The sequence below is a fragment of the Delphinus delphis genome, chromosome 19 (genome assembly GCF_949987515.2).
Source record: "Delphinus delphis chromosome 19, mDelDel1.2, whole genome shotgun sequence".
NCBI classification, from domain to species: domain Eukaryota; kingdom Metazoa; phylum Chordata; class Mammalia; order Artiodactyla; family Delphinidae; genus Delphinus; species Delphinus delphis.
This window is the reverse complement of record NC_082701.1, coordinates 1,073,932-1,093,543: the sequence shown is the minus strand read 5'-3', so window position 1 is coordinate 1,093,543 and position 19,612 is coordinate 1,073,932. Positions and strand designations below refer to the sequence as shown.

Below are 19,612 nucleotides of genomic sequence, written 5' to 3'. Positions count from 1 at the left end.
GATGGAAGATGCCGTTGTCATGTATTTCTGCTTTATGATAGGCGGCTGCTTTACATTTTATCTTTTTTCCTGTTCTCATGGGAAAATAGCCTTCTGCCCTGGGTCCATTTGAGTTACTTGGGGGAAGGAAAAGTGTGGGCATGCGTACAGTGTGTCAGGTTTATCCTGATACCGGAAGGAGGCTTCTTGCCCAGTTTGTTTCTCTGTCTGCCGCTGGTTCAGCATCCAGCCCAGAGTCAGACCCGTTACCTGAGCCAAAGGCCTGCGTTGAAATCCTAATTTTACCACTTTTACTCGCCATGGATCTCGCTGAAACCTTTCCCAAGGTTTCTTCATCTCATCCTCAGTTTCTTCAGTTTCTTCATCTCTGACTGTCCTCCTTTGACCCTTCCCGGCTGTTTCACAAGATAAAGGAAGTAGTAAGCTGGGTTCTGTGTGTTTATCTGAGCTCTCCCCCCGCACCACCACCACACACACACTGTTTCTGGCAGTATCCTGTTAGAAAGGATGGGTAAACAGGTACCCTGGAAATACGTTTCTGAACCCTGCGTGTACAGGTAGAGCAAGGGGGCGGGGCTGTCGGGGGCTGCCTTTAAATTGGTTACAGGGGACCACAGGCTGCCATCTGGTTTGGTTATATTTCCCCTTTTCTTTTAAATGTTGACTTTTTCTAAAGTCAAGCCAGTGAACAGGGGGAAAAAGTCATTTTTAGAATACTAGTGATCACAGTATTTCTGTATTCTCAAATACAGAGACCATCACTTAGAGACATTTGCACAGATGTCTTTACATAGCACCCCTCCCCCTTCTGCTTGCTCCGTCTCCACCTCGTAGCCTCCCTGGAAGGGGGTGGGCAGCTGGGGCGGTGGAAAGAGGAAGCACTGAATATTAGACATTGGGATAAACAACAAGGTCCTACTGTGCAGCACAATATCCTATGATAAACCATAATGGAAAAGAATATTTAAAAAATGTATATATATGTATAACTGAAGCACTTTGCTGTATAGCAGAAATTAACACAACATGGTAAATCAACTATATTTCTATTAAAAAAATCATCCAGTGTCTTAACCAAAAAAAAAAAAAAAAGACTAAATGTTCGTCAGGGCGAACCATGCTGAATTTGTGCTTTAATTGTAACACTTAAAACGGTTTGCTGTGAGTAGAAATATTAGCATGTTCTCAGTGATATTTTTGCTAGATATGTTTCACTTAAATAACAACAAAAAAGGTATTCAAATACCTTTCAAATACCTATTCAAATTCAAATACCTGTTCAAATTCAAATGCCTATTCAAATTCAAAGGCTTCTGCCGCACTAAGGGCAAACTTCATATGTGCCAGGGGTTTAAGATGTGGGATTGAAGAACTGAACCAGTGCTATTTTTGTCATTACCCTTCCGGCTGAGCTCCGGGAGGAGTTGCTTGGGATGCATTTAAAGTCACAGGGGGTGGAAAGTGCATTAGTGTTGCCTCCTGTTGTTTAAAAAAAAACAGAAAGAGGGAATACATCTGCTTGATGCGGGTGCGCGCTCCAGAACCAGCCGCACACGGCAGCCAAAGGCAGAGATGCTTGGACAGCAATGAGGGGCACTGGGCAGTGTGCTGCTGCAGGACCACACCGTGGTGCCTGTGACAGTGCTTCTCGCGGGCGAAGGTCAAGGTGGAGGAGCCACACGGTCACATCTGTACAGCTGAACCCAGTGCATCAGCGTAAAGCTAAGCGCCAGAGACTTTGTAGCAGAGGCTAGAAATAGAGATTTTTTCTTTCTTTTTTAATTTGTAAGGGGTTCTCCTGCTTTATGGCTTTAGACCAGCCATGCTTCACTGACAAATGGCTGGAGAGTTACGATCCCCCAAATGGCTGGACCTTCACTGTTTCTCAATTCCCAGTTTAAGAAAAGGAACAAAAACATATCAATAGAAAGAACAGTAAATCCTTGAGGTGAGCTGCAGTTGGAGGTAAGAAAATGTCAACCAGCATTTTGTGGTGGCTCAGCCGTCAGTGAGCAGATGGGGAAATCCTAATTCGAGGACAAATGCCTGCATGTAACAGAAATCAAGGAAAAGCCGAGAGTTACGTATCACTCTGTTTTTCACCAAGATGTGAAACTGGTTACTTGCAAGCTTATCCAGGAGGCTCAGCAGCCGGCCAGCCCAGCCAGAACGTCTTGATCAAAAACAGACCCCTGGGGCTTCCCTGGTGGCGCAGTGGTTAAGAATCCGCCTGCCAATGCAGGGGACACGGGTTCGAGCCCTGGTCCGGGAAGATCCCACATGCCGCGGAGCAGCTAAGCCCGTGCACCACAACTACTGAGCCTGTGCACCTAGAGCCCGTGCTTTGCAACAGGAGAAGCCACCGCGATGAGAAGCCTGTTGCCACTGCAATGAGAAGCCCGCGCACCGCAACGAAGAGTAGCCCCCTTTCTCCACAGCTACAGAAAGCCCGCGCGCAGCAACGAAGACCCAACACAGTCAAAGATAGGTAGATAGATAGATAAACTTATTTTTAAAAAAGATTAAAAAAAAAACCAGACCCCTGGCTTATAATGGATGTGTAGCTTTTCATTTTACTATTTCATGTTCATCCCTTTGGCCCAGGATTTCCACTTCTGGCTTTTTTCCTGAGGAGCTGGTAAGACGCTTGCACCGTGTGTGCTCACAGACACCTGTTGGTAGTGTTGTTTGTAATAGTGAAATTGGAAGTAACCTCAATGTCCAGGAACTGGGGACTGATTAAATCAAATATGGTTTGGCCATATGATAAAATATCACACAGTAAAATGAGATACTGCTTGTATTTAATGACATGGAAAGATGTTGGAGATGAACTGTTTAAAAAAGGAAAAAAATCACAGACCAGCCTGTTTAGTATGATTCCTAAGAAAACACACACCTCCACACTCTCATATCTTTTTGAATGAAGCATACCCAAAAGATAAGATTTTCCTTTCTACTTTGTATTTTCTAGTCTTATTATGACAAATGCGATCTCACCTGCATAACTGAGCCTGTGAGTAAACAACTGGATGTTTACCACAAGGTTATAATCAGAAAGATCACTGGGCGTCGGGAAGTAACTATCTAACGTAGCTCGGAGAGGACTGCCACTTTGGAAACATTTACTGGGAGTAATAAACAATCTGGGAAGGAATCAGGCATCTAGAGGAAGGAAGGATCCTGCCCACTCTGGACTGTGCCGTAAAGAAGGAGACAGGAACGCAGCCTCCGCCAGCCTGTTTTGTTTAATCAGTTGAGCAATACTAGCTGCTTGGGAATTCCAACATGATAGGGAGGCATGAAAGTCAGCTTCCTGCAAGTAATGTTACACTTTTTCGAGTCCGTGAAAGAAATCTGCAGCATCCCTGGCGTATTATCCACCCACCAAAGCTTAGGTTTCACATCTGTCCCATCCCATCTCAGAGTGTCAGCCAGCGTTCCTCATGTGAACAGCAACCCAATTCTGTCTTTACTCAGTGAAACAAAGATGATGGAATCTTGGAGATGCTTGAATAAATACGTCTCCATTTATCCCTGATTTGTTCTCAGAGAGTCATATAAACTTGGCCATGAATTTTTTTGGGGGGGAGACAAATAACTGTTGAGGGCTGGCGAGGGTTCACATAATTAAGATGCTTCTTGGGTTCCTGTTTTGTTTTCCCTTCAGACTGGGGCATTGGAGCTAACGAAATCTCTAAGTAGCACAAATATTATTTGGTGCTTTCAAAAATGCTATAGAAGTTTATCTAATAGAGAAGCAGATGGGTGGTTGCCAGCGGTTGTGGATGAGGGGAGGGTATGGCTCTAGAGGGGCGGGTAGTACAGGGGGCTTCTTTGTGGGGCTAGAGTTCTTCTGTATCATGACCATGAATGTGATCAGTTTCATAGGAACTACACACACACACACACACACACACACACACACACACACACACACACACACACACACACACAATGAGTGCATGTAAAAACCAGTGAAATCCATATAATAGCATTGTACCTACGGCCATTCCTGGATTTTGACTGTGTTACTACGGTTTTGTAAGAAACCATCCTTGGAGGGAAGCTGAGTGAAGGGTTCCATGGGAACTCTCTGCAGTTTTATAGCTTGTGAGTCTAAAAATAATTCAAAACAAAAGCTTAAAACGGAAAAAAGTAACGTTCTTTTAAATGTGAGATTTTCCTGAGAAGATTGTCATTTGCAAGATTTATCATAAATCTAGTTAATTAACTCACCTGATTGAACGGACAAAGAAACGTAATATTTGAATGATTTTTTTCTCCCTCAGAGGAGTCAGGAAAAGGAAAAATGATGATATATCCTTGACACAGAAACGTTCATGAACTCCTGGGTATAAAGTATAGATAGAGAGGTAAGGAACAGATGTGGAAGGTTGGATTATTTCCCCTGCCGTTTGCTCTGCCACCTGTGCGAGGATGACGGCGTCACCCATCGCCACATGGCCAGCAGCTCCCCACAGAGGACAGGATCTCCCCCAGGGCCAGGCTTGCCCTGTGCCCGGACCGGTGGCAGCCAGGGGCTGAGAAGTATGCCTCCTGCAGGAACAGATTTCGTTGTTCAGTTCCTACCTCTTGATTTTCTTCCCCTGATGCTGGGGTGTCCCCAGGAGTGGTGGCCTCTTAATCCCTTAGTCCCAGAATGAGCACTGCTACCCTGCAGCACCTGACATAGAACATGAGTGAGAAATAAAGGTTTGTTGTGGAAAGCCAATGAGATTTGGGGGTTTTTCCATCACAGCTTTGCTGCTAAGCTAATGTGATACCTAAAAGGCAGATGGTTGATTTGACGTCACCAACTTGAAACGATCTTCAGTTGACCTTAAACCTACAAGATTTCAGCTGGAAGTTCTCTGTTGTCCTTCATCCAATAATATAAAATGGCAGAGGACTGAGCTCTCCGTGGGTCTTTGTAGATTCTTTTATTATTCGGTTCACTGCCCCTTCCTGGGGAGGATTTTACACCGTTGGCCCGTTGACTTTGGCTTGGCCGTGTGTCTTGCTTTGGCCAGTGAAGTGTGAGCAGAAACGATGGGACCATTTTCAAGTGGGAGATTTAAGAGCCGTTGAGTGGTTCTGCCATTTCTCTTTTTCCTTTGCCATGAGACTGGCAGTGTCCCAGGGAGGGGCTGCTCTCTTGGGTCCCAGGGTGAAGAGTGAGAAACAAATGTTTTCTGTGGTGAGCCACCGAACGTTAGGAACTTGTTAACACAGAATAACACAGCCTCTCCCACGTGAAACAGGACCTGAGCCAGACCTGGAGCCTTCACTGTTATGGACACACCACCTGGCACACAGTAGGTGTACGATAGATAATTTTTGACGTATAATGAAGAAATTGATAGCTAACTAGGAAATAGCTTTTTTTTAAAAAAAAAAAAAAGTCTATTCAGCTCTTCTACACATTTAAAAAAATATATTTATTTGTTTGGCTGCGCCGGGTCTTAGTTTGCAGCCTGCGGGATCTAGTTCCCTGACCAAGGATCGAACCCGGGCCCCTGCATTGGGAGTGTGGAGTCTTATCCACTGGACCACCAGGGAAGTCCCGGAAATACCTTTTTTTTTTTTTTTTTTGCTGAATAATAATTAGGCTTTGTGGTTTCAATACTTGCATATTTCAAGCATCTTATTTTAATATCAGAATTTCATACTAAATCATCAAAGATTCTTTTGGAATGTGAAAGCTGTCATTGATAAGATGTTTATATACGTCAAGTTTTCCGGAGATGTTAACATATAAAATTTATTACAAAGTAAGGAAATACTGGTTATATTATAGCTTTTAATTAAGATTTCAGTTTTATTGATGGCTGGTGGGACCAGATATCTGCACTGTGGTCTCATGTAGACACCTTCTCAGCAGATTGCTGGGGAAGCTACAGACAAAGCCGTTTACCACCAGATATAACAGCTGTGCCCCGAATTCCTTCACCATGTGTAGGCTCTCCCTCTAAATGGTCTCATGAACGGGGTGAAACAGAACCAAATAAATTCAGCTGGGATTCCTGGTAATTTGGATTACGTAGATAATGTATGAATTCATTTTTTTTTAACTTAAATCGTTTCGATAGTGTTTAGAGCCTCCTCTCACTGTTACCTCTGAAACTAGTCAGAGGTCTATTTTACTTACATATCTATCTAGAGAAAAGCTGTTTTCTTGTTCTCTATCCGAGGGTTATTTTTTATTCTGCTTTCTATGTAAATGTCACTATGTTTTATGTTTCCCTCTGTGGCTTGCTGTTTTCATTAGACAATATATCTTGGGGATCTGTCCCTGTAGTTACAGAAAGATCTAGCTCATTTGATTTAACTGCTACAGAGTATTCCAAAATTTAAGTAAATTATGGTTTATTTGACCTTGCTGGTAGCTATTTATATAGAATTTTTTAAAAAGACTCTGTCACTTCTCATTTAATGATTACAGCATCTTACATAGCAGGGCAAAGAACCCGTAAGGATCTTTCTGCTAGCAAAGCTGGGTTTGACAAGGTAGTCCAACTGTAAAGGTAAATGTTACTCATCAGAATAAAATGGGGTTACATTACGATCAAAAATTAACTGTCACCAGAAATGGAAGACCCTTAGTCCTGTTTTAGAGCAGACCACATTCAACAGGACCGGTATTAGCAAAGGCAGAGCACACTTGAGCAGGCTGATTCCTGAGCCTGACAAGGGCTGTCAGAGCCTTGTTCGCTCAACACGCGATGTCCAATGTCATGATTAGAATCGTATCCAAGTTACATGAAGTCACCCTCGTCAGATGATCTGGTTTTGGTCATACTCTGATGTTAACAAAAAGTTTTAAATAGGAATTTTTAAAATCATAGACTTTAAAAAAAAAAAAAAAAAAAAACTTGTTCCCAAGAAATTTAAGGTCACAGAAATAATGCCAGATTCACCCTCGGAGCAATGTTTTTGGTGTTGCTTGTGTAGTCAGCACGGGGGTGACGTTTAGACCCAAGCTTGGCTTACAAGTGTGCTTCATGGGAACACATCAGATGGTGAAACAGGGGCCTTTCCTGGTACGTGGAGGGAGCAGCGTGAAGGAGCCACACTGCTCAGGGCGGCTGAGGAAATCGCACCCCGGGCTTCAGTGAAAGGCAGTCTTTTCTAGAAACTTCTAAAGCCTGAACCCCAGCCCTCAGGGACAGCGGTTTCCGTCCTCCCTCTATGGGAAAGGTGTAGGGCATTTCAGAGACACTCACGTTCAGGTGGAAAATTCAAGCCCGGATGACCTCTGGCCAGAAGGCTGCCGTTCTTTTCACTCATCCAATTAAAAGGGCATTTGAAGGGATGTCTATTCAAATATAAACATCCTCGTCAAAGAGCATCATTGAGCGCCCGCCTCCTGGGGTATGAGGGTTTGAACTCCTCTAGAGGTTTCACATTGCATGTTGCTGGATGCGTCTCCATCATGGAAGCCTGCAATTTAAACCGCATCTAGAAGACGCCTTCTAGATGCTTACAGACGATACAAGAAGATGTCTAGGAAATGCAAGGCCCATGAGCATCAAAATATTGTGCACTGCAGACCCATGGGTTTATTACTCTGAACGTGTTACAAAATGATGGTGATGGTGCTGAAGGACTTTGAAAAGTCCTGGTAGAAATGCTGAGATATGTTTCCAATTAAGTTGCTGTATTATAAAATTAAGGTAGGAAAAGCAGGCTAGCAGATGCTTCCAGTAGGACTTGAAATGTTCACGTGTTATTTTTTTCCTAAGCGGTCTAGATTTAGATTTGTGGGTTAGAGTTCATTTGTGCCTATGAAAATTGGTTTAGTCAAAAACTTGTTTTTCTCCCCCAAACATGTAGACGACAGAGACGTCTGAGCTGAGTGTTTCCCGCTTTCGTTATAGCATAATGTCAGGCTTGTGACATATGACAGCAGGTTTCATACTCCTCTTAATGAGAGGTTGCCAATGCCTAGAGAAGTAAAGAGTAAGATTTGCACCTATTGCACTAAATGAGAAAATGTTACCAACTTGGTAGTAGTGCAGATTTGGTGTGTAGACCAGCCATGTCACTGTGGTACCAGGTGCAGCCAGACTTACCCTAACTTATATGCGGGATACCTATCGTGAATCCCCAGGTGAACAGGGATGGAAGTGTGCTTTGTTAAAGATTCGGAGGTCCCCTTCACACATGTGTAGGGAGGTTCACCATGTATGAGACAAAATGCCTTTAGGCGATGCTAAGGCAGGTTTCTGCATCCAGGTGGCTTTGCGGTCCCAGAGGAACCTAATATCATGTTTGTTTCTTTTCCCTCCTTGCTTCGGTTTCCAGGAAGCCCAGAGATAACGTGAAAACTTACTTGCCAGCCTTGGTCTGGTCCAGCTGCAAATTCAGCAGTGTGCCTTAGGAAATCTCTTTAAAGCCCTCAGCGTCTGTCCTCTGGCGGGGGCTGGGGGGTTGGTGATAAATGATGAGAAGATGGAGGGGGAGGAAGGTAGAGGAATAACTGTCTGCATGAGTGGCAGGTAAGAGAAAGAAAACACTCTGGAAGGCCAGAGGAAAGAATGAAAGCGTGCCCGGTCCCGGCATCTGGGGCGGCTTCCTGGCAGGACGAAGCAGCCTTCGCTGTTGCTTTTTAAGGTGTTTTCGGCAGATGGGGTGTTGGCAGAAGATGGTTAGACCAGGAGTAGGGAACACCCAAAACAAGGTGAGAGGGGCCAGGGTGCTACCTGGGGCTTCCCCAGCGGAAGGGTTGCACATCGAGGTTTATAGATGTCAGAAAGACCCCTCGGGTCCCGTCCATCAAACGCTGCTTCTCACTCCCCGAGGGCGAGTGACACTCGGGCACCTAAGGCCCAGCTCCTCTGCGCACACCTCCCTGGCCACACGGAGCCTCTTGGGGATGCCACGGCAGGCGCTGTTTGTGTGATTCACTCAGCAGCTGTGGGGAAGCCCATCTCGGAGCCCGCAGGGCACAGCTCCTGCCTTGGGGTCCTATCTTTCCATCCGGGTTACCAGCATCACCTGGAAGCCATGGCTGACACACCTTTCACTGTCCCAGGCCCCGTGGCTGGTCCTACACTTCGGGGGATCCCTCAGTTGGCCTGTGCCTCGAAATGCTTTTGTTTTGAAAAACTGATCAGAACGTTTTAGAAACAGCACATGCTTCCTACGCTTAGAGAAAAGCAATCTGATTCTACTTTTCAGATCAGTCTTGAGACTCGTTCTCCCAGGACCCCTTCCCATGAGATCCAGTGAGTTACATATTTGATGAACCAACGACAGATGCACTTTTGACTTAATGTGTCCTGTTTGACTTAATGGTATTTACCCAGCAAATATTACTGTATTCCCTATTCAGTAAACAGAGCGTTTAATTCATGAATTGTACAATAAAAGTCCATGCCTGGGAATTCTGCACGTGAGACCTGGTGAAACTCCCAAGCCTGCCGTTTAGTTCACATCTCTGCAGCAGTGTCCGTGTCCCGGTTTTGCTGACGTACCGCGGTCGCTCGTGTAAGATGTTATCAGTGGGGGAAGCAGGGTGAGGAGTGCATGGACGGTCTGTACTTTTCTTGCAGATTCTTGTGAGTCTTCGATTATTGCAAAATAAAAAATGAAAAGTTGGTTGTTTTCTTTTTAAAAGCAAGACAGGATCAAAGAGATCATCTATTCCAGTTGTTTTCAAATTTTTCTTTTAGCAGCAGCCTCCCTCTCCCACCCTCATCCCACAGGACGTCCCGACACCTCTGTCAGGCTCCCCAAAATCCCACGGGGAAGGTCCCGATCCAACCAGCACCCTCGGGGTCCAGATGAGGAAGTTGGGGCCCAAAGAAGTTACTGGCTATTGATGGAAAATCAGAGATCTGGGAAGTTTGATTTTTAGAGCAGTCGCTCTCTGCAAATCTCCACTAAGTCACAGCCCTTCAGCTGACACTGGCTTCTCTTGTCAGACGAGGTGAGATCAGACCAGGAAGAGCACCCGTGCTCCTGAGTTCATTTCTGCGCCGCAGGAGGTGGTCGCGGCCACTCGCCGTGATGCCCGGGCAGGTTGGATGGGCAGGTTGTCTCACAGGCGCTGCCCTGGAGGGCGAGTCCAGGGCGGAGCGGAAGGACTCAGGGCCACAGAGTTCTGTGCCTTCTTGCCAACGTGGCCTCCCCTCCAGCCGCCTGTGGGCACCGGAGCCCGTTAGCTTTCTCCTCCCTCCCCTTGTGAGCCCAGGTCCCTGAAGTATTGCTGGGAAACCTTTGACACCTTGGAGTTTATGACGATGACGTTACTGTTGGAAGTAATCTTCTCTTGCCTTCATCCAGGGATCTTTCAGGTTGCGAAGCCCCTTCTCACATGTTCCCTCGCCCTCACCCCCCGGCTGGGACACTGGCAGACTAGGTTTATTTCTGCTTTGTAAATAAATGGCTGCTGAGCTTGTATCAAGGTGGAGTCAGAACACAGGTCTCCAGAACCGTGGTAAAGGCTTTATTATAGGAGAGATGATGGTTTTCATAACGCTCCCGCACACAGGGATGGTCCGCAGGCAGGTGGGTGTTTGTGTTGTTATTGCAGTTGTTATCGTAGGCACCGTCCTTGGCACAGTTCTAGGGTGTAAAGACTCCCAGGACCTGGGCCTTCTCCAGCCACATCCAGGAGGGGCAGCTCTCTCCTGTACCTCCGAAGGTGAGAGCCTGAAGATGCCACGTGGGCTTGGATGAGCAAGCCTTAGGTCCTCCTGAAAAGTGAAGCAGGTTCCCCGTGTGCCACGTCAACAGAGATCGATGTGACAGCCCACTGGCAGGACAGCCGCCCTGGGACCGCCTCGTGCGCCCGGGCTCCGGGGGCTGTGTGGGAGCTGCCACACTGGATTTATTTCACGCCGATGGTTGATGCTGTCCTCCTGCAGGGAGAACAGGCTGTCCTTCCCCCGGCCTCCTTTTTGCCCTCCACATGGTAGGACACAACCTTTACTATCTGCATTGGGAACTTTTAATCGGTACTGACACCAGCCTGTGCCCTTGACATTGTGCCCAGCATCCTGGGATATTGGGGAAATTGGTGGAAGGCTAAGCCCACACTTCAGACCACGTTCACAGCTGCTACTGGCTGGAGAAGTTACCTCCCAAGGAAGGTGTGGATTTTTCTCACCCCAAGAGACATTTCCAAAGTAAACCAGTGACCTGTGTCAGTCATTTACACACGTAGGCACCTGGCACCCATTAAGCACTTATAAATATTTGTGGAGGAACCTTCTAAAGCAGTAGTTCTCTGTCTTGTGCACCTGCCAGCGTTAGGCTCACCTGCAGGGCGTGTTGAGGCCTCCTCCACCGAGTTTGATTCAGTTGGTCTGGGGAGGGGCTAAACGATTTCATTTCTAACAAGTTTCAGGTGACGCTAGTGCCGTGTAGGGACGATACTGTGGAAGCCACGGTCCTAGAGCAGAGATCGGCAGCCTTTTCCTGTAAGGGCCAGTTAGCCTTTTAGCCTTCGTGGGCCTGCAGGTTCTGTCACTCAGTTCTGCCATTGTAGCCACCGGAAATACGTAAATGAACGAGCACGGCTGTGTCCTGTAAAACTTTATTTACAAGAAACAGGTGGTGTTCTCATTTCAAAAACAAATTGTGTTGCAAATATTAAAAATGTTTTAGAGGTGTTAGGAGAGCCTCATTCTGGGTGGATTTCTGAAAGCTCGGATGGGAACCAGTGTTAAAGCCTCAGCTACGGGTCAGATCCCATCTCTGATGTTCACTGGCCGCAAGACTTTGAAGAACACTACCATCTCTGCAGAATGAGGAGGAGGATGATAATAATAATAATAATACAGTGACAGATCGGAGGAATGCTAACATTTATCCAGTTTACGTGAGCGTTTGACTTACTATTCTTCATACTATTTTAATCTGCATGATTAAAATATTCCAGAATTTTTAAATTTCTATCTTTAAAAAGTAGTCAAAATAATTCATTGGTCGGTATGTGTCTTAGATTTTAGGTTCCAGTGTCACCCAAATGGTCAGTTATCTTATGAAGTCACGATCACCTTTGGAATTCCCTCACATCACCAGCACCCAGGCTCTTAGAAAGTCAGAAGCCAAGCATATCTTTCTTTGAGTATCTTTGCATTGGAGAAGCCCCAGAGTAAAGGACACATCAAGGACACCCCAGGCTTCCCTTGTCTGTAGTGGAGCTCGTGGTTTCTCCTCCCCATAACCCTGCTCCCCTGGCATCTTCCTTCATTCAGACAGTGGTACCTGCTCGGGCCACAGAGAATGGTTTGGGAGGAGGAATCGAATGAGGAAGGGTTCTGATGTGGCATGTTGAGGATGAAATTGGTTTACAGCCCAAATAGGATGTGTTGATCCTTCAGCTCAGTGCTCTGCTTTACGTATAATAAACAGAGGCGCGGGAAGCAGAGGGGCTACTGCTTTACGTGGGTTTTCCCTTCTCAGCACCTCACTAAGATTGACTTGTTTTGTCTTTATATCAACCACATAAGACAAGTCCTGTTAATTTCCCGGTGTGTAGATGGGGCAGAAAGGATGAGTAATTTGCCCACGGTCATGCCTCTGGGAAGGAAGGGAAGTGGGATTTGAGCACAGGCAGTGTGACCGCAGAGTCCGTGCTCTGTCATTACTGCTGTGTGCTAGGTGTGATTTTTGCTTCCTTGTCTATATCTGTAGGTTGAGGAACAAAACGCTACTTGGAAAAAGGCTGCCTAGTTGTCCCTTCAGTCATCTGCGTGGTGCTAGAGGAGATGAATTGCCACGGGGGCTGGGGGGGGCTTCAGGCATTTCCAGTGTTCATCTGATTACACTGAAGCTTCCCTCTGCAAATGCATATGACGCTTTGGAAATGGTGCAGAAGCAGGAAGACGGCCCGTGGGTTTGGGTGCATATCTGGTCTTAGAGTATATTCCTGGAAGCCTCGCCCTAAAGGAAGTGGCCCAAAGTCTGCTGAATGGCTCCAGGGTCACTCAGCTCAGCTTCACGGATACACCCTGATTTTGTGCCTGCTACAGCCCACGCTGGGCCCTGGGGATGCGGCAAGACCGCGGTGTCTGAACCGCTCTGCTCACCCTCGGGCATCTTGCTGGCTCTGGGTCCAGAAGTGGTAGCCGTGGGAGAAACCCCGCTGTGTGCGGATTACACCCCGGAAAGAGAGGGAACGTGGGCATCCGGTGCCCAGCCCGGAACGGGCAGCCTCTTAAAAGCCCATCGTGTGACCTCAGACCACGGTGCACACACAGTGGCGCCTGGAGCCTTGCTGCGGAGACGGGAAGGGCGGGCCTGGTCCCCAGGTGCGGTCTCCCCGTGACTGATGCAGTGTGCTGCTTCTCCCCTCAGGACCCCAGGAGCAAGCACAAATTCAAGATCCACACCTATGGAAGCCCCACCTTCTGCGACCACTGTGGGTCGCTGCTGTACGGACTCATCCACCAGGGGATGAAGTGTGACAGTAAGTAAGTTTTCTGTTCTTGGTAGGCGCTGAGGCTCTGCGGCGTGCGGCCGGGGTTGACGTGCGGCCGGGGTTGACAGGGCCCTTCAAGGGTTAGTGACTCTTCAGCTCGTCCGTAGAATTCGTTCAGACATGGACTCTACCGAGAAAGTAGAGGATCTCTCCGCTGTCGAAGTTGTGGTTTATTAAACTGCTTAACTGCCTGGTTATGAGCCCTCACCCCAGAAGCACCCGGTTTAATGAGGCTGCTGCTGCCCCAGTCCTCCGTGGCGGAGATCTGCAGTCACTGTCGCACGCAGGCCTGTCAAACCCCACAGCGAGTGCCGTGTGTCCCCACCTCCAGATTCCACATTTGGGTTGGCTTCAAGATGAGCTGAGCGTTCGTACTCATTATCTTCCTGGGTCTCTGATTAGTGGGTGGACTGTGGAAAAATCCAGTAGGCTCTCGTTAGCGCTGAAACCACAGCAAGAATAAAAACGGGGAGGGCATCTTACTTTAGAAGCTCACTTGGCCTGTGTGTTTCTGGACAGATCAGATTCCTACCAGGCCAGTTAGAGATGAAACCCCCGAAGACCTCCGTCCTCTCCCCTTCCCCTTTCTGCTCTGTGTGTATCACCGCCAAACACCAGGAGGAAAGAAAAACGTCTTTTTCTTTCTGTGGAAACTCTTTACTCTGATCATTGTCATGTAGTGAGATTCCCCAGGCTATTTATTTGTTTCAATAAAATTTTATTCTTAGGACATGAAAAGGTACTTACTGAGCCTGTTTTTTTCTAGTAGAAGGGGAAGGGTTATGGGAATATAAGATGTGTCATTCGTTAATGATGGCTTTTAGGGCCCAGAGCCTCATCTGTGTGTCCCGACACGGAGCAAAGACATACGTATGTCATCTTCCCTCGGTATCCGAGGGGGCTCGGTTCCAGGACCCTCCACGGGCGCTCAGCGCCCACAGTCAGTGGATATGGGGGTATGGATTGGGGGGGGCAGCTGTGGAATTGTTGGAAAGAAATCGTGTCTGAGTGGACCTGTGCAGTTCAGACCCGTGTCACTCAAGGGCCACCTGCACATAAACATCAAGCTCTGTGAACTTTATGGAGTAGACGGATAGCTTCTCAGAGCGCAGGGCTGCTTCACGGAAGCTTCGCGATCAGCAAGGCCGGTGGCGTCCTGCATTTCGGGAAACGCTAGGATTCCAAAGACACTGTTTTCAGAGGCTCTGCAAGGGTGGATTCTAAGTGCACTTGTAAATACACTTTTAATTATTTTAAAACTTGGAACAAAAGTGAATCCTCAGCTGTGTTAGGCACTCAACCTCGGCGAGTTGAAGGTGACCTTGCAGACGGGGCCCTCCCGTTTCTCCTGCTACATCCGCTGCAGAGTCAGCCGGGATCGTGAAGCGTGCCCTTAAAGAAGGGCACCAGCTGCCCGTCCTCTTCTGGGTGAACCAGGATTTGGGGATGCTGTCCAACTTTAACACGAGACAGAAATAAATGCATCGCTGAGGCTGAACTGAGTCTTCGCCTGGCACCGCTAGGCGGTGAAAAGTTCTGTTCGCATCAGAGGCCTTTCTCGGTTATCCAGGAATGTCTTTATAGTAAATAAGTGGTATAGATTTGAATTTATTAACTAAGCGTATGCTAATGAAATGACACTCATCTGGTTTGTAGATTAGGATCCTGCTTAATAACATATTAGTTGTAAAATGGGTTCTGTTAGTAAAAGTTTTGAAAACCACTGACCTAAACCAGTGTGTTTTGTTTTGAGCTCTTTGCCTTGGAGTCCTAGGGTTTCTGGGGCGGCTGCCGGTGCTCCTTCCTGGGGGCTGCAGGAAAATAAGCAGATGGGTGCCAGGACCCAGACCACCCCCCAGCCAGAGCCACTTCCGCAGAGAAGAACTCTCTTCCTCTGCCCTTACACACAGTAGGTTATGATGCTGTAGACACTTCTGCTCGGTGGAAAGAAAGTCAGCAACCACTTGTGCAGGCCTCTTAGTCTGCGGAGTAGGAAAGGGAGTGGGAAAGCCAATGAGCTTCCCAGGATGTACGATACAAGCCGCGGACGGTAGCGCCGAGACAAAGATACAGCCCAGGGCCCTTTCACCTCCCACACCCTCCCTGAGGTGCACGTCCTTTCCAGAGGCCTGGCATTTATTCCCTTAAGTTGCACGTTCTGCCCAAGTTTGAACACGTGATTTGGTCGATGCGGGTCATAGCACAGCTTTTCAAGAGGCTTTGTATTGGCCGAATCAGGGTACGTGGTTCTGAACGGTTCCCTTTGGGAATGAATCCACGTTAATCGTGCTTCCCTCGTTGTGTCCCTTTTCCTGCTCTCGGTGTGTAATAGTCGTAGCTGAGATCCGTTGTCCATGATGCTGCTTGCTGTGTAGTTCACCACGTTAGAATTAGCCACTGAAGAGGAAAGGGGCGTGGAGGCTCAGAAGAGCCTTGTAGCACCCCCTGCAGGATTCACAAGCATCCCAGGGCCGCCCCTCCTTCTGGAAGCCTGAAGGTACAGGGCCAGTAGAGCTGAAACACCTACACAGTCTTCTGTTTGTGCTCAGCGCACCGGACTCTCTTCAGGGTTCGTTTAGTCCATTACAGTAAGACTGATCTTTTTCTAATCCTCCCCCCACCACCCCCACCCCCGTCTGGCCCACGTAATGTCAGCTGGTGAGAAATGGCTTAGGCCAGGCGTGTATTTGTTTTACTCAGAATAATATTTAAATATCTGAAGACAGGTTTAACATATCAAGCACAGGTTCCTTTAAAAACAACAACCAACAAAAGCAATGCACTTAAGCCTCCTTGGAAATACGGTTTACTGAGGAAAGGAACATTTTCTGAATTTCCTTTACTCAACCCTGCAAATTCTCAGAAAGGCGTAAGAAATGCTTGGCAGAAAGAGTCGTCTGTTTAAAATGTGCGCGCTCTTTGCCGCTGTGTACATATGCTCTTTGCCGCTGTGCACATAAATAGTAATCGGTCTGCGCTCTGCATGCGCTCTGCATGCGTTGGCCTGTGTGGATTTTGTGTGCTGTCATGTATTGGAAGCGCTCACAGAAGACAGGGGGGTGTCTTGCTTCAGTTAAGACTGAACAAGTATGGATCGAGTATTCTAAGGACACTGTCGCTGTCATGCAGCCTGTGCTGTAAGGGACATCTGCTAACAGTTCTTTATGTCACAAAAGCATTACAGCAGAGTATCGAGTCAGAGGGTGGCTCATTTTCACTTCTGTTCATGCAGCCAAAACACCGAGGGAGGGGTGTTTCCAGGCCACGCGCCCAGCCTCACCCTTTGCTTTCTTGACTCGCAGCCTGTGATATGAACGTGCACAAGCAGTGCGTGATAAACGTCCCCAGCCTCTGCGGGATGGACCACACGGAGAAGAGGGGCCGGATCTACCTGAAGGCCGAGGTCACCGAGGAAAAGCTCCACGTCACAGGTAAGGCAATCTCGGATGGGTGTGAGGCGTGTGGTGCTCCGTGGGCTTCGGATCAAGGGCAGGCCAAGACCCGGGCTGCTCGGACGCAGAGCCACGGGGTCTCATGAACACGCCTCCCGAATCCCCAAATGCCAGCGTCAGTCGGGGTCACCACGGCCGTGTGGAAGAAGTGTTCTGCAGCAGGGCCAGCGGATTGTCCCCCTGGTGACGGGCACACCAGAAGCCACTAAGCAAGATGCCCCGGGTGAAGGTGGAACCCGGGCGAGGGCAGGCGAGGGCTGACCCAGGTGTTTAAGGGCGTCAGGCTGTGATGACCTGATGGGCCCGCCTCGAGTATTTACGCCTCCTCTGAGTTGGGTGCGGTGCTGAGAAATCCACACAGATGAACTTATCTGCTTCTCACAACTAGATCATTAGCCTCATTTTCCAGAAGAGGAAACCGGGGCGCAGAGAAATGGGAGCCCTGCAGTGTCACATAGTAACAGACCCTGTGCTTCTAACCATCACCCCACCTGCACCTCACAGACGAGACAGCTGAGGCACCAGAACTCCATGTCCCCAGGCCAGGCGCCCTCCTCGGGGCCGTGTCAGGGTGCGCATGTCACAGCACAGCTTTTCCTTGGGTTTCCCACCAAATCCACGCTCAGCCGGGGGTCCTCAAGGTGACGCCCTCTGTGCTGAGTATGGTTTAAGGCTCAGGTGGCAGCCTCGTTTCCTTGCTCTGGAGGCCTCTCGGGTACCACCCGCACTGTACGCTCCTTTCTCCTGGACCAGGACATTTATTCTCATCAGATCAGCAAACGCACTGTGTTCCCATTTGTATTTAAAAGTGGAAAAACTGACTTAATTTTCTTTGTTATAGGAAAAAAAGACGTGAAGGGTCTGTTTAAGGAAGAAGCGGGCGTGGGGTGGGGGAGGAGTCCCAGAGAAAGCTCGCTTTCGGGAACATCCTCACATTTTTTTTCTTTGGAAAACAATCCAGTGTTCTACCCAGTGCTGTCCTGTCAGGTAAGAATTCAGGGAACATCAAACAGGGTTTTGAGGTGTTGCGAGGAGAGGGTCCACACACTCTGTGGCTGGGTAACCTGATGAAATGAACCACACACGGCTAGTGGTCAGAATGGGACTGTGCATAAAATCCCCATCACAGACACAGGACCCCTGGTGCCTTTGTGTTTCAGAGAAGTTCCTTGATTTTCTCAAAACCATCCTGCCTGCCCCCTTGCGCTTGGGGCTGCGGTTCTCGCCTGCCTGCGTTCCCTTTGATTGGACGGATGCTGCACCGTCACAGCCCCAGGCTTATTTCTCTCTCTTTTTTGCTAAGGCTCCCTCATTGTCAAAGTCTCGTCCTGGGGGCAGGGAGCGTGCAGTTTCAGAGAAAATTACCGTAAAGCAGAGACTGAGTAAGTGGTGAGGGGTCGCAGCAGAACGCCTGTTGACTGAACGGCTCTGTGCTTCTCCCCGGCTTTACAGCGACCCACGGGCATGGCGACGTGGTGGACACACAGGGAGTTGGAGCTCAGCCGGGAGGGTCCCAGCTCCCTGAGGGCTGGACTGCCTGGCAGGGATTCCAGCGTTCAGCTCGCACTCCTTTGCTTCTGAGTACAAAACAGACTGTGGTGCTAGACCGGCCCGTGCCTTCTCCATGTGGCGCTGCCTGAGTGTTCCAGGCTCTTCTGTGAGCCTCAAGAGCCTTGCAGGTGTGAAACTGCACAGAGGGGCACAGATGCGCCGTCTGGGGTGGCACACGGTAAGAGGGAAAGACCCACCTTGCAGGGGACGGACAGCCAGGTGTATCCTCCTGGGACTGCTATGCTAATCACTCCAACATTGCCAAGAGTTGAACTTGACTCACAACTGTGGAATCATCTTAGGGGAAGACACCCTCCCTGAGTTTGAGACTTTTCATGCATGAAAGCCAACCAGTGTAACCTATGGCTGCAATCTAGGTCATGTCTCGAGAACGAGTCTACACGTTTGTGCAGAGACGTAGCTCTGCTCTAGGACTATGAATTCAGCAATACTTTTTCATAACAGCAGCAACGGCAGCTCACAGTGACTGAGCACTTCCCACAAAAGGGCCACCTTTGAAGCACTTTACATAATTAACTTATTTAAACCTGTGCGGAAGTTTATTATCCTTATAGATGAAGAAACCAAGGCACAAAGAAATTAAATAACTTGCCCAAAGTCACACAGATGGTCACTTGAATGGTTACATATTCAACTGATAGAAGTAGAGATATTTTAATGACAGTACCAGTAGGAACTGGAATCTTATCTTAGTTCAGGCTGCTATAATAAATACCATGGACTGAATTTCTCTTGGTTCTGGAGGCCGGGAAGTTCAAGATCAAGGTGCCACCAGTTTGGTTTCTGGAGAGAAATCTCCTCCTGGCTTGCAGGGGCTGCCTTCTGGCTGCGTCTTCACTTGGGGGTGGGGGGGGAGAGAGAGAGAGAGAGAGACAGAGAGAGAGAGAGAGACAGAGAGAGAGAGAGAGACAGAGAGACGGGGGGGTAGAGAGAGAGAGAGAGAGAGAGTCTGGGAGTGGGAAGAGGGAGGAAGGAAGCAAACTCAGTGGTGTCTCCTAAGGGCACTGATCCCATCCTGAGGGCCTCACCCTCATGACCTCATCCCCTCCCAAGGCCCCATCTCCTGTACCATCACCGTAGGAGGTTAGGGCTTCCACATACAAACTTGGAGGCACAAACATTCAGTCCACAGCAAATCTAACTTAAAAATACA

At 48.2% G+C, this 19,612-nt stretch overlaps 1 protein-coding gene across 1 annotated transcript in view; it reads left to right on the top strand.

The window, feature by feature from the left end:
- Window positions 1-19,612, top strand: part of PRKCA (protein kinase C alpha) — a 364,678-nt gene that overhangs the window by 248,174 nt on the left and 96,892 nt on the right. The window contains exons 4-5 of the mRNA XM_059996552.1: window positions 13,312-13,423; window positions 16,738-16,866. Of these exons, the coding sequence (XP_059852535.1) occupies window positions 13,312-13,423; window positions 16,738-16,866 (241 nt within the window). The remainder of the gene's footprint in view (window positions 1-13,311; window positions 13,424-16,737; window positions 16,867-19,612) is intronic.